General features: G+C 43.5%; 1 protein-coding gene across 1 annotated transcript in view; it reads right to left on the reverse strand.

Moving 5' to 3' along the window:
* Ryr3 (ryanodine receptor 3) overlaps positions 1-16,757 on the reverse strand; it is a 524,632-nt gene that overhangs the window by 19,617 nt on the left and 488,258 nt on the right. Inside the window, exons 81-90 of the mRNA XM_075961717.1 lie at positions 15,195-15,268; positions 14,929-14,946; positions 14,429-14,509; positions 13,580-13,668; positions 12,601-12,729; positions 7,217-7,321; positions 5,408-5,489; positions 3,427-4,757; positions 1,479-1,537; positions 675-846 (exon numbers count right to left, since the gene is read on the reverse strand). Coding sequence (XP_075817832.1) covers positions 675-846; positions 1,479-1,537; positions 3,427-4,757; positions 5,408-5,489; positions 7,217-7,321; positions 12,601-12,729; positions 13,580-13,668; positions 14,429-14,509; positions 14,929-14,946; positions 15,195-15,268 — 2,140 coding nt within the window. The remainder of the gene's footprint in view (positions 1-674; positions 847-1,478; positions 1,538-3,426; positions 4,758-5,407; positions 5,490-7,216; positions 7,322-12,600; positions 12,730-13,579; positions 13,669-14,428; positions 14,510-14,928; positions 14,947-15,194; positions 15,269-16,757) is intronic.

Genomic DNA, 16,757 nt, shown 5'->3' on the forward strand with positions numbered 1-16,757 from the left:
AGCAGCTGGGGAAGAGCTCGACACTGCCTGGGGCCACACTGAAGGTTGCCACCTACAGTGCAGGCCTGGGCCCTACAGTGCAGGCCTGGGCCCTGCAGTGCAGGCCTGGGCCCTGCAGTGCAGGCCTGGGCCCTGCAGTGCAGGCCTGGGCCCTGCAGTGCAGGCCTGGGCCCTACAGTGCAGGCCTGGGCCCTACAGTGCAGGCCTGGGCCCTACAGTGCAGGCCTGGGCCCTACAGTGCAGGCCTGGGCCCTACAGTGCAGGCCTGGGTGAGCAGCGAGTGAATCTTGGGGCAGCTGATCAGAAAGAGAACATTACATACTATACTGAAGCTTGCTTGTACCTACAATAATGACGTTTTAGGGACTAACTGAGCAACATAACCTAATACAGGAAACTTTTTTCTTCATCCCAATTGGTTGATCTACTTAAATTTTGAACCAGGACCAGCTAAGTCCCCATGAAAATTCACATTAATGTGCTTGGGAGTCGTGTCCAGGTAAACCCCCATTTCCTTTAACACAAGAGAAAGAGGAAGATGAACAGAAAGAGAAGTATGGGAATAAGAAAGTGGAGAAAGCATGTCTAAGGAAAAGTGACACAAATCATGGCCAGCTCCAAGGTCCACTGGGCCAGTGCCTTTAGCAGAAAGGAGGAAGGGTCGGAGAGCTTACCAGTAACTTGGTCTGATAGATTTCCAGCCCCTTGAAGAAATTGGCCATGAAGGCTTCTGGCTTCTCAGCCTTCTGGCCACGCCGCCGTGTTTTCTTCACAGTCACCTCTGCCCACAGGTACTCGGCTTGTCCGTCCTCCTTGATTTTGTCTTCCTTTTCTCTGTCTTCCATGCTGCAGAGATGAGATGACAACTCAGCATGCAGGAGAAAGGCGGGTCAAGCTTGGTCCTCGTCAACCTACTCCCTGGGCATGAAATCTACATTCAATGAGTAGGGACCATTTTGATGCTCCAACGTGTACAATGGATATAATATGTGTTTTTGCTTTTTGGGAATTAGACTTATCAATTCTTTATTTTCTTCTTCAAAAATATTGTCCTTTTCTTATTAAGTAAGTCTTCTTAGGGTTAGCAATGGTGCCTCCTACTCCTATAAACTTGGGCAGGAATTAAATGTGATGTCTAAAAGAGCTAAGTACAGGCTTGCCATATAGTAGTTATTCAATAAACACCACAGATCGTCCACCATCAGTGTTATATGAAGTCACTAAATGTGGATGTTTGATAATCTGTCCAGTCAATGAAACCCTGCTGAACTGTCAGAATTATAAAGTTAATAAGTATATTATAGAGCTGAGATAAAAGAAATGAAGAAAAAGAAATATGCCCAGGGCTTGTAGAATACCTGTTGCTTGCACTAATAGAAATCAGGTTTCTATTTACTGCAGTTATAGAACAGCAACTGCCAATCAAACGTTGTCCACCAACCACAGCAAGCAGAGTACCCACGCCCCTAGGAACTTACTCAGCCTTCTCAGATTCAGCCTTTCCTTCGGCTTCACGCACTGCTTTCATCTCTGCAGCCTGGATCCAAAAACAGCAACCAGTCAAGGCTCCTCAGAAAAACAAGTCCAGGACAAACCTTTCTCTTTATGGTTACAAGTTCTAGTGTGTGTGTGTGTGTGTGTGTGTGTGTGTGTGTGTGTGTGTGTGTGTATTTCTGTCTGTTTTAGCTTCTCTTAGGATTGCAGGGCATAAAGTGTCTTGCTGTCCATCAAACCTGCTGCGATGAAGAGATGCCAAGGCAGATCTCAAACCTAAAAATTTACTTGTCTTCCAATTATTTACTCAACCCAAGCAGGAAACTTATACATAAACCTCAAGGAAGCACTATGGAAGCAGGCAGGAGGTAGGTCATGGATCACCGGGTGTCTAATCTGGAATCCCTCTCTATCTGACAAGCCTCCAGCCGGTCTCCAATCCTCCTGTCACTTCCCTGGTCCCTCTGGCTGATAGCTACCACACTCAGAATGAAATCAAGCTCCTCAGCGAAGCCAGTCTATACTGTAGGGTCATAGCTTTCTTTCTATTGCTACTGTTTTTCTATTCAAATCCTTTTTATCCAACCTTTATTCCCATGGAAGGGAGTCTTGAGCCTTCTGCGCACTAGGGACTTCTCAGTGGTCTGACCCTGGCTTTCCATATGTCTGCCATGCTTGAGGATTTGGCTCAGATCTCATCTCTTCAGGAGCCTTTTTGGCTGCCCTGTTTACAGCAGATGCTATCAAGAATCACGTATTTATCCAGAGGACCTAGATGACTCTACCATGCCCCTTCTAACCCACGGTGTGTTTATTAACCTACACAAACATCACCAGTGGTAATTATTTTATTTACTTGTTATCTTTTCCCACTGAGACTAAGTTCTATGAAAGCAAAACTAGATTTTGTTAACCAGAGCATAGTCTAGTGCATGTAGTACCTGCATTAGTCTCTAACTTTTGTCAAATGGTCCTATGTCATGAGCCTATCTAAGAGGCAATGCAAAATAAATGATACAATAAGGACACCTATGCTAGTGCCTCCCTCTCTGGCTCTCCACACCTCTCTTCCAATATCTAATACTTCCTTCACAGCATCCTTCTTATTTGCACCAACTTGTTCAGTATATGTCTTTTCTATAAAATTTCTCAGTTGTCACTCAATTCTCAGACTCTAGAATAGTGACATGTGCATGTTAATGTGTCAATAGGTGATAATGGAATTAATGAAGGGATGTGGTCTTTGTCTGCACCCTCACTTCTTCCTTTGATGCCAAAATGGCATGGTAAGTTGGATGTTGTAAGAGAAGGAAACCTTCAGAACATTCTGTGGCCAATGGCCTCTAAGTTACTTTTGTCTTATCCATTCAATCTAGTTGAATGACTCAGAGTCCTAATGATAAAAATGTTCCAGGCATGATCAGACTCATGGTAATAGGTTGTCAATAGGTAGTAGTAATTACCATCATCAATATCATATGAAGTTGTAAGGATTTTTTAGTAACTTTTCTAGCTAGTGAAACTCTGATCTATTGGGATTATAAAGTTATCAAGAGAAACAGAACATATCTATTACAGAGCTTTGGTGAAATGGAATTAGAGCTTACAAGGTATATAGAAATAACGCCTCATAAGAAATCTCCTCATTCATTACATCTGGTTTTCCATGCTTTCACTGAATCAACCTGTGCACCATGGACACTAAATAAAAGTCTGAAGCAGGTGAAGGTCTCAGATCACCATATGTTCAAGCTCTACAGTGCAGACTAGAAGTCTTCCTGGTGACTAAACTCAGAAATACCCACCCAAGTCACCATGTCCTCATACCTGGCAAATCTGGAATGTCAGAATAACCCTATCTGAACCAGCGTCAGTGTTATGACCTGTGCAAACCACATACAGATTGTAAAGGACAACAGAGACTATGCTTACCTGTGCTTTCCTTTTCTTCCGCACAGTACTCTCTAACGTAGGGGGCTCATCCTTGCCGACGATTTCAGAGAGGTCGCCCAATCCCACTTCAGGCCCTTGCTTTAAGCCACTGTCTTTCTTTGAGTGGATTCCAAAGAGGTCGGACATGATGTCTGAATCTCCCGGCTCCCCCTTTACGAAGTGGACCAGTTCAGTGGTGACACCCGGCTCAATCATGTCTGCTCTGTCAGCCTCCATGGCGTCATCATGGATCCCAAACTGGGTGGGGTCAGGCATGTCGCCTAGGATCTTGGTCACTCGGATGTTCTTTGCTCCTTCGACGAGGCCCCCACCAAACACTGTGTTCCAGAGGATCTGAAAGATGCCTCCCAAGATAGAGAGGAACAGCTGGAAGAGGCCCACAGACAGCATCCAGAAGAAAGAGACGAAAACCTTCACCAACTCCTTCGCACTCATCTTTTTGACATTTCGGTACTGTTTCCTGAGGTTCTTCAGCGTTGCCCTCTTCAGAAAGTTGGTGACATTTCTCTTTGCTGAGGCACAGGCCATGGCAAAGGCAGAGGCAGGCTCCATAGACTTGTCCTCCTCCGCCTCCCCCTCCATTTCCATCGTATAAGCAGACTCTTCACCCTCTTCCTCTTCCTCTTCCGGTCTGTCGGTTGAGTCGGATTCTGAGATCTGAGATGCTAACTGCATCTCGAAGATTGTGTCCTCGCAGAAGTTCACAAACAGCTCCATCTTCTCCTGCTCCCCACCTTCATTGACGACATCAAAAATGAACTGTCGCTTGGACTCCTTCACTTGAGGCTTTTCCCACTGAGTTCGACTGGATTCGCTGATCTCAAAATAAACACGTTCAATTTTCTTGGCCCCACCCATGATCTCAATTCGACCCAGGTATGGTTCAAAGTAATTTAGCACACTTTCTGCTGGGTCCAACAGGCACTTCAAGCGAGAATCATTGGGCATGTGTTCAGAGAGATTGGTCAGTAACACGGCCACATTGAACCCTATATCCTTGGCTGGCTCGTGGAACCGTTCTACAAAATCAATATAATTAAACATGTCATTCTCGTCAGCCTCCGTACACGAAAGGAGGAAGTCGATCTCCGACTGTGTGTATTGCTTTAGACCTTCCATGGCCTTCTGGAATTCTTTCCTGGAGATGATCCCTTTACCATCCGGGTCATATTCTTTGAAGGTGTCTGAGCTGGTTAAGTCTTTAAGTTTCAAGAACATGTCAAAGAATTTCAAGATCATCTCTACATTAGTGGATGATTCTACCAGTGTGTCAACCATCTGCTTTCCAATAGTTCCGTTTACCACATTTCCTGTGAGGCGGGTTCAAAAAGACATACAAATACATCAATGAACCCAGGCTATCGTGTAACGTGGCAGGTTGCTCTTTTTAGGAGACTTATGTGCCAAATTAGTCAGTTCATTTCCGACCATGGTGATTTGAAAAATAGTTAGAAAGCAGCAAGCCATTACAACAGCCCACCAGGAGCCAAGGGAGAAGAAACCAGGACTAGAGGGAGATGGCCACACCATTGCCTTGTTTCTGCCCCGGGGCCTAGGAGGTGGTTCCACTATCAGATCTCTGGGAATAAGGAGGAATACATGGTGTCCCTTTGACCCCTTTGGCCTGGGAGGTTGCCCAATTAGATGGCTGGCATACACACCGGCAGCCAGCTGTGTCGAAAAGCAATGGGGAGAGGGAGAGGATAGGGAGGGGCAAAGCTTAGAGGTTTTCCCCAGTTCATTCTGGCTTTCCTATTGGCATCAAATGAGTTGGTTTCGAGCCTTGTCCATCAGACCATGTGCCCCTCATTCATTTTTTTTTCTTTCTCAAAATTTGTCATTCTAACCAATGTCTTATGACATCAGTGACCTGCCAGAAGGATAATCTGTGTGATTAGCAAGGTTAGTGCTCAGACCAATTACAATCATGTGAATGCCTAGTTATACCAAACAGCCCAACCTTCCAGTAGGGACAGAAGCATCACCACCATGTCCTGAAGGAGATCCAAGAGTTCCTTCAGCAGCTCGATCTGACTGGAATCCTAGAACAGAAACAGGAGATACCCTGAGCTATCTGAGCCCTCAGCAAAGTCCAGGGCAGTGAGCAAGAAGGGCCTGCTCTGGGAAGGTTAGGTGAGGGCTGCATCCAAGTCAGGAAGGAGCTCCCTTCTTGCTGTGAGTGAAGGTGGCTTTTACCCACTGCCTGTAGGACAGGGAGACTCATCCATCAGTGCTCCTTCACATTCTCCTTCGTACAAATGTGGCAGATAGACTGACTGTTACCTCAATGATTCCTAACAGCCCCCATCCACTGAAGAACCATCAGGAACGTTCTCAAGTTTGTTTTATCATTTTCTATACTGGAGGACTATCTCCCGCGAGCTTCATGGGAGATATTACTGTAATAAGGAAAGATTAGTTTACCCAGTAGATTCTCCTTTCTTCCTGGATTAGTTTAACCTAGTTGCAGTTGGTGGTGATCAGGGTGTCATTGAGTTTATAGAGTAATACATAAGCACAGTGACTCCTCTGCATGCTCTTGAAGCTCCGTTTAGTTTTAATTCAAGCAATGCAGGCAGAATTCTGCAAGACAAGCTCTGCACTGCAAATTCTTTGGCATGTATAGGATGGTAGATAAAGATCTCATCTAAGGGTGAAATTAAATTAGAAAAGGATGCTTAGCAGAATAATCTGCAGGTAATTTTGAAAACTGTTCTTTGGGCCACACTTCTATTACGGATTCTTCCTCCCTCTTGTAGAAAGACACAGCTGGTTGCCTAGCCGTTCAGTGCCCTGAGGGACTCTTCCCTACCTACTGGGCGTCATAGCTGCATTCGGAAGGAAGAAAAAGGAGCCATAGCGGCACAGGGCAGTAGAGCTGAGAAGAGGCCTCCGAGGTCATTCCTTCTAACCCTGAATATTTTACAGATGATGAAAACCGGAGCCAGAAGTCACTGATGTGGAGGGGGCAGGGCAAGGGCTCTTCTCTCCAGAGCCTCTACTGCACACTGCCATGGCTGACGCAGACGTGGACACGCTACTGCCAAATTAGTAGCCCCGCCCCCCCAGAACGCTCTTCCCGTAAGGCCAGAGTCAAAAGGGGAAAAAAATGAAGGGTTACACAGCACATTCCAAAAGAGAGGAGGCAGGTATGATAGCCTTGAGATATTTAGATGTACATTATTTAAATTCATGCTGCAAATGTCCCTGTAATCAGTCTGATACACATCTTGAAGTGCTCCCTTGGGTGTTGCCATGGAGAGAGGTGATCAGCTGCTACGTATGCTACATTTATTTGTTCATAATAAATGCTCAGAATGATTCTGATTCATCTTGCCAGAGAGATGGGGAGAAGGAAAGGTAGAGAGGGGGAAGGAGGGAAAGCAGGGGTAAGGGAGGGGGTGTTTGTAGATGACAGACATGCAACATTTGGAAGGTGAGAAAGGTCGGTGGATGGTATCTAAAATGACGAGACAGTGGCATGGAAGGGATTGTACCGTGGAAAGCAGGGTGGAGGCAGTTACAAAATGAGAGGTTGGTGGGAAACAAGGAAGAAGCTGCATTCGTGCAAAAGCCCCTCTGGGATCCCCCCATCCCAGGCATTCATCCCTGCTTCTCAGTTTGGTCCTCAGTTTTAAGAATGAGACCTAATCTGCTTGGCTTTTCCAGCCTTTGGTTAAGCAGCCACATCCACAAGGGGAAGTCCACAGGGCGAGAATTAATCCGACATTCACAGTAATGGAATATGTAGGGGAACAGGCCACAGTACCTGAGACAACTTCATCTGCATGTTAGCAAACACATGGAGGAATCCAACCACTGCATCCCACAGCCTACTGTGAGCCAGGCTCTGCTGGTTCCCGATGCAAGGGCCCTGTAGAGCAGAGAGTTACTCAGAGCCTGTCCTAGGAGGGCATTCCACTCAGGGTTATGTGAGAGGGCAGAGCCTTCTAAACTCATGTATTTCACGGTTCAATGTTTTCCCAAGATATTTTTCATTATTCCCAATTATAGGATCTTCTCTCTTGTGGGGGAAATGGGGGTTTCACAGCCACGATTTCTTTTAGCTTCAGAATGAAGAACATAGCTAACAAAATTGTTAAATGCTGTAGTTAAAGAGGATCCGAGGGGCGTTTGTTTACACTCTTTGCCCATTTCTTTCTTTGCAAGGCCTTCTAAGGAAACAAGGGTGATGGAGACCACAGTATGAAAACCAGGGGTAATCTACCACCTGTTGCTTTCAAGCAGAGCTTCATGTAAGTGTTACAACCTCTAACTAACCGAGATTTAAAATCTCAGTAATAATCCTGCTGTAGAAAGTCTTACAGCCAGTAGTTACCTGCCCATTGGGGCGTGGCCTCTTATTCTATTTATGCCAGTGCAGAACATGCATCCGGCTGTGGGATTTGGTTTCTGATCTCCGTTCCAGCAGAGGATTCTGATTTGTGAGTCTACCCCTAAATAAATAACCATCTATTTCTCAATTCTGAGCTAGTGTGGGATTTCTTTTAAGCGTCCTTCCACATAATCCCAGCAATAACTACTTCTAGGAGTTTCATACTAACATAAACACCAGATATAAATACCACATCAGATATTTTCTTCTCAAAGCTGAATGTCCGATGAACAAATACAAGTTTGTATTTTCACAATAACCTTCTTATCTATGATCATTAGTAACTATCATAGCCTGTTTTTTCTTTAAAAAGAACTTTAATCAATCTCCAAATTTCTCTTCAAAATGAAATATCCAAAAATGACACACATATTACCACAAAAATGGAAGAGTCTCGGTAGGATTCTCAAGGGAAAGTTGAGATGAAGAAATATTGTCTACTTTCCCAAGTCATACTGTTTTATCCCAAATCACTGTTTATCTATGTTCAATTTCTTGTCCCTAGAGGCCAATGAGTTCATGTTTGAACAAAACTGGTTGTTGAAAGAAGTATTCACAGAATGCAAGCTCTTTTGTGTTGAGTACTCCAGGGGAAATCTTCGTTGGTAATTTTCTCCTTTCTCCATTTACCCCTGAATGGGATACTATTGCCCTCTCCTTAATGAAGCCCTTCTTTTTCTTTTTTTTTTTTTTTTGAGTTTTAATACAGTTTACCTTTACTACATTGTAAAAAACAACTCATTTCCCAGGAAGTACACTAAGTTTTGTATTTATTTTTATGAGAAAATAAAATCTGAGTAAGCTAGTTGCCTCGTGATATGGACATTGGATGAAAAACAAATTGCTGCCTCTTTCTTTCTTTCTTTCTTTCTTTCTTTCTTCCTTTCTTCCTTTCTTCCTTTCTTTCTTCCTTTCTCTCTCTCTCTCTCTCTCTCTCTCTCTCTCTCTCTCTCTCTCTCTCTCTCTCTCTCTTCCTTTCTCCCTTCCTCCTTTCTTCCTTTCTTTCTTCCTTCTCTCTCTCTCTTCTCTTTCTCTCTCCCTTTTCCACCATTGGGGGATTGAACCTGGAGCCTCACACATACAAGGCAGTCACTCTTCTATTGATCTATAGCCTCAACCTTTTTTAAATTATCTAAAATTTGAAACAGGATCTCCTTAACCTAGCTGACTTTTAATCCACTCTCTACCCTAGGTAGGTCCTGAACTTGTGATCATCCTACCTCATCCTCCAGATGTTTTTCATTGAACAAATTTTAACTCCATGATATATAAAAGAGCCACACTCTGAGATTTACTGTTGACTTAGAGAATGGGGAAAGAAGGAAATGATGGTACACAAGGAAGGGGATGGGACATTCCTCATGCCTTTCCTTGTTTATTCTTCAGTTACTGACATTATTCTTCATAAGTCACTCACAATCATCCATGACTTCTCCAAAAGACCAGTGTGCATCCTTCTTTATGCACAGTCTCTGTGTCTCTGTGACGACACTAAGCCCTTAGGTTCATAAGAGCTTTCTCTTTCATTAAACTCTTCATGTGTGGTTTGTTTGCTTTATTTCTTTGTTGTCTAACTCTGAGTTTCAGAATGCTGTTGAGGCTATCATCAATTCCACTTCTGCATGTTTGGTGCATAACAGATATGATTAGGGGCATAATACATATGATCACTTTAAATTATGTGTGATCATCTCATAGCAAATATTTTTCATTATGCATATGCACTTTTTTTTTTTTAGTTTTTCGAGACAGGGTTTCTCTGTAGCTTTGGAGCCTGTCCTGGCACTAGCTCTTGTAGACCAGGCTGGCCTCGAACTCACAGAGATCCGCCTGCCTCTGCCTCCCGAGTGCTGGGATTAAAGGCGTGCGCCACCACCGCCTGGCTATGCATATGCATTTTAAACTACATTATCAACAGTTTCATAGCAGAGGCAATATAATATATTCTCCCCAGAAACCAAGATGAGAACACAAACTAAATGTTTTGTTCAACTAATAAAGGAGCAAATATTTTATTCATGAGTTTTGTGGTTATGATCACATAAAAATGAAGTGTCAATTATCCTTCAAAAATCTTGTGTTACATAAAGCTTTTATGGCTACTGATTATATAGACAGGTTTCCTACATACATCATTCATCTCTCTTCATGGCAGGCAGACTGTTGTAAGAGATGCATAGCAAATATTATGGAAGATCTACACAGAGAATTCTCAACAGAAGACTCTCAAATTTGGCCCAAAGACACTTAAGGAAATGTTCAGCCATTCCCTGATGGCTATTAGAGAACTGCAAATCAAAATGACTCTGAGATGCCATCTTACACCAGTCAGAATGGCTAAGATCAAAACCACCAATGACAGCTTATGCTGGAGAGGATGTGGAGTACGGGGAACACTCCTCATTGCTGGTGGGAATGAAAACTTGTACAACCACTCTGGAAATCAGTATGGAAGTTTCTCAGAAAATTGGGAATCAACCTACCCCAGGACCCAGAAATACCACTCTTGTTCATATACCCAAAAGATGTTCAATCATACCACAAGGACATTTGTTAAATTATGTTCACAGCAGCATTATTTGTAATAGCTAGAACCTGGAAACAACCTAAATGCCCCTCAACTGAAGAATGGATAAAAAAAATGTGGTATAGGAGCTGGAGAGATGGCTCAGTGGTTAAGAGCATTGCCTGCTCTTCCAAAGGTCCTGAGTTCAATTCCCGGCAACCACATGGTGGCTCACAACCATCTGTAATGAGATCTGGCGCCCTCTTCTGGTCTGCAGACATACACACAGACAGAATATTGTATACTGTATGCATAATAAATAAATAAATAAATAAATATTTAAAAAAATGTGGTATATTTACACAATGGAGTACTACTCAGCAGTAAAAAACAATGACATCTTGAAATTTGAATGTAAATGAATGGAACTAGAAAAAAACATCCTGAGTTGAGTTAACCAGACCCAGAAAGATGAACATGGTATGTACTCACTCACTATTAAGTGGATACAGACTGTAAAGCAAAGGATAACAAGCCTATAGTCCATGACCCCAGAGAAGCTAAGTAATAAGGAGAACCCAAAGATAAACATATATAGATCCCCCTGGAAAGGGGAAATAGATAATATCTCCTGACAGAAGCTAAGTAATAAGGAGAACCCAAAGATAAACATATATAGATCCCCCTGGAAAGGGGAAATAGATAATATCTCCTGACAAAATTGGGAGCATGGGGGTGGGAGGAGAAAAGAGGGTGAGAGGGGAGGAGGAAAGAAGAAGGAGAGGAGGGAGGAGAACTTGAGGGAACAGAATAGTCAAGACGAGGGGAAGAACAGAGATGGAAAGCAAGGAAAGAGATATCTTGATTGAGGGAGCCATTATGGGACTAGCAAGAAACCTGGCTCTATAGAAATTCCTAGGAATCAACAAGGATGATCCCAGCTAAAACCCTAAGAAATAGTGCAGAGGGTGCCCGAACTGGCCTTACCCTGTAATCAGATTGATGACTATCTTAAACATCACCAATGGAACCTTCATTCAGTAGCTCATGGAAGCAGAGGCAGAGAGCCACAGTGGAGCACTGGGCTGAGCTCCCAAAGTCCAATTGAAGAGTGGGAGGAGTGAGAATATGAGCAAAGAGGTCAGGACCATGATGGAGACACCCACTGACACAGTCTACCTGAGCTAACAGGAGGTCACCAACCCTGGCCAGACAGGGAAGGAACCAGCATAGGACCAAACTAGTCCCTCTAGTTGACAGTTGTACGACTGGGACAGACTGCAGGGCCACTGGCAGTGGGACCAGGATAGGTCCCTGCTGCTTGTACTGACTTTCTGGAACCCATTCTCTTTGGAGGGATACGTTGCTTAGCTTAAATATAGTAGGGAGGGCCTTGATTCTTCTTCAAAGCAATGTGCCATCTACTCTGAGGAGTAGATGGGAGGTGGGGAGGAGGGGAAAGTGGAGGGAACGGGAGGAGGGGAAAGTGGAGGGAACGGGAGGAGGGGAGGGAGTGGAAATTGAGATTGGTATGTAAAATGAAAAAAAAAAGATAGCTCTTTTTGTTTTGTTTTTTTTAAATAAAAGAAAAAAAGGAAGAGAAAGAATACTAGAACATTAAGACATTCACTCTGAAATCCACTTGACATTACTTCTTCCATAGTAAGAGCTCAAAGATTCAATTTTTATTGCTATTTATTCCATTTTGTGACAGAGTTTCACTATGTTGCCCAGACTAGCTCAAAACCCAAGATCCTCCTGCCTTTGCCTCCCAAACCCTGGGATTGTAGGCATGTGCCACCATAGGTAGGTTGGATTTGGTTCATTTTTTAAAACCCCTACTAGGATATTGCTTATGCCATCGTTCCGTAATTCTGTAAACAGTTTCTCTGCTTCACTCTCTGTGCTTACTGAACATCAGATATTGATACATCATCAGATATTCTAGACTGAAGAATTTTAAGGTGAATATATTTTTCATTCATATAAAGCAGTCAGTCTAGAAAAGGAAGCAAAAGTGTAATGAGGTAATGAAAATAAAGTGTGACAACACCATGAACAGGTCCCAACAGGGTTCTCACAGACCATGGGTACCAATGGTTCCTTTCCCTAGATATGAAATTATGCCAGTGTTGGGGCTGAGTACAACAGATGCACTGTGTGCATCCAAATACTCTAGAGAACACAGAAAATGAGCATGTTAAAAATACTCCCTCCCTCTGCTGCCAACTCTGCCCTCATTAGCACCTACCTGGATGTACTCTGTAAGAGAATTAAAGATCTGCTTGGTGACTGCCAGAGCTTTAGAGAAATTGTGCTGTCCAGATTCATCAATGATGTCCTTTCCCGAGTAGTACCAATAGAAATCGCTGATGGATTCCTAAAAGCAAACAGTAGAGTTTGACATTTGGAGGGATCTGATCATATCTCTACGCTTCTGCTATGAACGGAGCCAGGGAGCCAACAAAGATGCACAGAGATAGCTGCCCCTAACACCTTCCAAACTCACGTAGTTCTCCACAGGAAAGAATGTTTAAGGAAGATACACAGCCTTTAGCACTTGGGAGACTATAATATACAACATCCAAAGTGAGCTATGCCCACTGAAGATAATAGTGATTATCCATAGGTAATTTGATCCTTCTTTCTGGGCCACTATAGCTGGTTCTTTACTGACAACACTAACCTATGCCCAGCATTTTGTAACAGACACTCTCATGATTAAGGGTCCTTCCGCCTTGTCTTTGAACACATGTTTTAGGAATTAAAACTTCCCTAAGTGTGAGGGCATAGATTACAACTCCTTCTTTGAGGGTTAGACTACATAGACATTCTCTGAGTGATGCGGGTCTAAAGCCTAAGTTTTCAACTTAACAATGGTGTGAAAGTGCTATCGATTCAGTTGAAGTTGTACTTGTAGTTCTGAGTGTTGTTTTTTTTTTTCAGCTACCTATTTATGATGTGACGTCCTCTGATAATGTTATTCAGGAGCCCAGGGTCAGCCACATAATCTTAAGAGTAAACCATCAATATGCTACAGTGTCTCATCTCACGAAACTATGATGTGCAATAGCTAGGTGTAGGAAATGCATCTCCAGCTTATGGGTGGCTTATCGGGATATAGTTCCATGGAGGAACATCTCTATCCTGGGCCTCCCTGTTTCTGCGTGGCTGTTGCTAGTTCATGTAACTGTAGATGCAGTGCACCATTGCCCATGGTTCCGACTCACCTGCAGACGCAGAAGGTAGTCCACGGTGCTGATTATGATGTTCACAGTGGTGGTGTTGCCCATCTGAGTCCTCAGAAAGTTCTGAAAGTCTGAGAACACCAGTGCTGGGTCAGAACCTAGGCCCATTAGACCAAAGGGAGCCAGGCATACCCTGTTAACTGAGCTTAGACATGGCACACTATGTGGCAAGTCTCACACAGAGAATATATTTGGAGCCTCACAAATCCTGCTCTACTCTGAGCTCTGATAACCTGTGACACCTAAAACAAGATAAGATCCAGGAGGTGATATGAAAGGGATGGTGATTCTGGGAGTGGTTTAGCCTTGGTGACACTAAACAGCAACAGTCATAAGCCTAACGGTCATTCTATACAGCTTTCGTATTAAGGACTAGATGAACTTGGATAGCCTGGTGGTTTGAATAAGAATGACCCCCATAGGCTCATATGTTAGAATGCTTGGGTGACCAGTTAGTAGAACTGTTTGGGAAGGATTAGGAGAAGCAGCCTTGTTGGAGGGGGTGTGGCTTTGTTGGAGGAGGCGTGTCTCTGGGAGTGGGCTTGGAAGTTTAAAAGGGCCATGCCAGGCCCAGTCTCACTCTTCTTGCCTGCTGCCTGTGGATAAACATGTCAAGCTCTCAGCTCCAGCCCCAGCACCATGCCTGTCTCTGTCCCACCATAAAGATCACGGACCAACCCTCTAAGCAAGCTCCAAACTAAGAATTGCCTCGGTCATGATGTCTCTTCACAGCCACAGAACAGGAACTATTTGAATCAAGCAGGCACCACTGAATGAGAATCCCGCACACAGATGCTGCTTTCCCTCGACAAGTCGGCTGTCCCCACTCACCGCTGTTGTGTCCTTCACAAAGCAGCTGTAGGAACCGGAAGAGATCCTGTGTGAACTCATCGTTCTGGAGCACTTTTTCACCTTGAAAACAGAATAGACATGGCAGCATGTGCATGGCCTCTCAACAAGGAACACCTGCTAAGGCACATGACTCCAAACTGGCAAACGGCTTTGGAAATGAACTTTTGGACCGATGTTGAGAAACCCAACTAATTGACAGCCAAGGCTGCGGATACACAGCGCAAATAGTAAACTGTGTAGCCCGAAGACACATCCTGCGATGAGAATAACTAGGCTAACAGCAGTCAGTGCCCACAGCCCATCAAAACCCATGCTTCACAGATAGATAGAGGGCACTTCTTTAATTAAGCATCAAGCTGCAGGGTTAAACTTGGCATGCAACCACCAAACCCAAGATGTGTCTGTACCAAAGCAATTAAATCCAATCCCTTAGGATTCTCATACCATGGTAGGAACTCCGACTAGAGAGTCACACTTACCACGCTCACGAACAATGACTGGCGAAGAGAGGAAAAAGAGAAAATACAAAGTAAGAAACCCATAAATACTGTAACAAACTTCAATTATAGCTGGCTCTATGAACACATCCAGCCTGGATGCTGGCTTTAGCAACATCAGAGAGAAATGTTTTGCTCAAATGGAGCAAGTCTTTGAAGACAAAGAAATTGCATGCAAAGGCTGTGATCAGAAAGAGCTGAGCTTTCAACCAGGAAGGGGATGACCTTGGCATTCATCGGCTACTTACGTGTTCCTTCTTCTGTAACCATTCCCAGGCCTTCAGCTTTATTCTGCCTCTCAAATGCATTCAAATCGAGGACACTTTTAATTGACAAAAGAAAACAAGGTTCAGGGCTAACCACACTGGGAAAATAGATTTCTAATGTCAAGTATTTACGAAGAATATTTTGTCTCTTTATTATCATAAATAGACTAACACATAACAGTTTGTCCAAAAAAGCCTGAAGCCCCTTGGGTTTGTGCCAAGCACTGTGGTTTATGGATATGATAGCTCACAGACCTTGTCATACATACAGAGAGATGATGATCGTTGTTTAGTTTGAATCCTTTCTTATGGGTGAAGATTTAGAAAGCCCTCCCAAGTCAGGAAGAGATGATTTGATTCTGAGATTTCTAAACTACACCCAATGCTCACCTCCCACCTCTAGCTGTTTTCTCTAAAGATCACAGAGAATTGTGGTCCCTAGCATCTAGGATGAGGATTGGAGGAAAAAGCTAGATACTCGTGATGAATTCAAAGGCCTCCCTCTCTTATGGTTCCTGCTTTGTTCAGAAGCCAGTAGCAGCTAAGATTAGGTCTTCTGTGAAATGGTGTCCCTAAATTTGTGAAAAGTTGGTGTTTGTTTTTGTCCCCATTTCCCCCTACCTTCCTGGCTACAGTCAAGTTTTTCTGAGGCAAGAAACGCTACCCAGGCTGGGAATGAGAACACCTTGGGAACAAATCACTTCCAAACTAAGTATCCTTACGCTTTCCCAATAGGTTAATTCCTTAACTGATCTGAACAGTGTGCTAGAGCAAAAAGTTTTATAAAGGTATCGCTCTTAGGGGCGTGCATGGCTGAGCCCGTGAAGACTAGCATTAGCTTTACTTCTGTTGGGGCTCAGAGGACATGGTTGTAGACTAGAGAGATATTAGCACTCTTTTTTTCCTTTCTGGGGACTCTTGGTGAAATTTCTATTGCTACCTTTGTTGTTTTTCTTTTTAAATTAAAAAACATTATTTTTGTGTATGAATATTTTGTCTGCATGTACCATGTATATGCCTGGTGCCCATGGAAGTCAGGAGAGGTTGTGGGATCCTCTGGACCTGGAGTTTATGGATAGCTGTGAGCCACCATGTGGATGCTGGGAACTGAACCTGGATCCTCTGCAAAAGCTACAAGGACTTGGTCTCCTCTGACATCTCTCCAGGTGCTAGATGTGTTGTTTTTCCCATCCTAGCCTGTGCAATTAAAAAAGGGCTGCTTAAAAAACCCCAAATTATCCTGCTGTTTTACTACTTGGATTTTGCTGTGTTGGGTTGGGGATTGGGGCAAACGGCAAGATAAACATAGGAAATGACGTTTGGAGCTTGTTGCTTTGAAGCTTTGCTTTTGAATTGGTGCCATGCATTTCATTTTAATCCCCAAACACCCATGCTGAATGTTTTAATTTTCTTACTGCTTAAGTATTTTACAGATATGTATTATCTGTGTAATAATCAAAACCATTAAAATGTCTTAAAACTTCTGTGAGAAATCATCTGGCTATTAAGTGAATGTCATTTGTCCCTCTGTGCTATCATTATAAA

This window comes from Microtus pennsylvanicus, chromosome 2, assembly GCF_037038515.1.
Source record: "Microtus pennsylvanicus isolate mMicPen1 chromosome 2, mMicPen1.hap1, whole genome shotgun sequence".
Lineage (NCBI taxonomy): Eukaryota > Metazoa > Chordata > Mammalia > Rodentia > Cricetidae > Microtus > Microtus pennsylvanicus.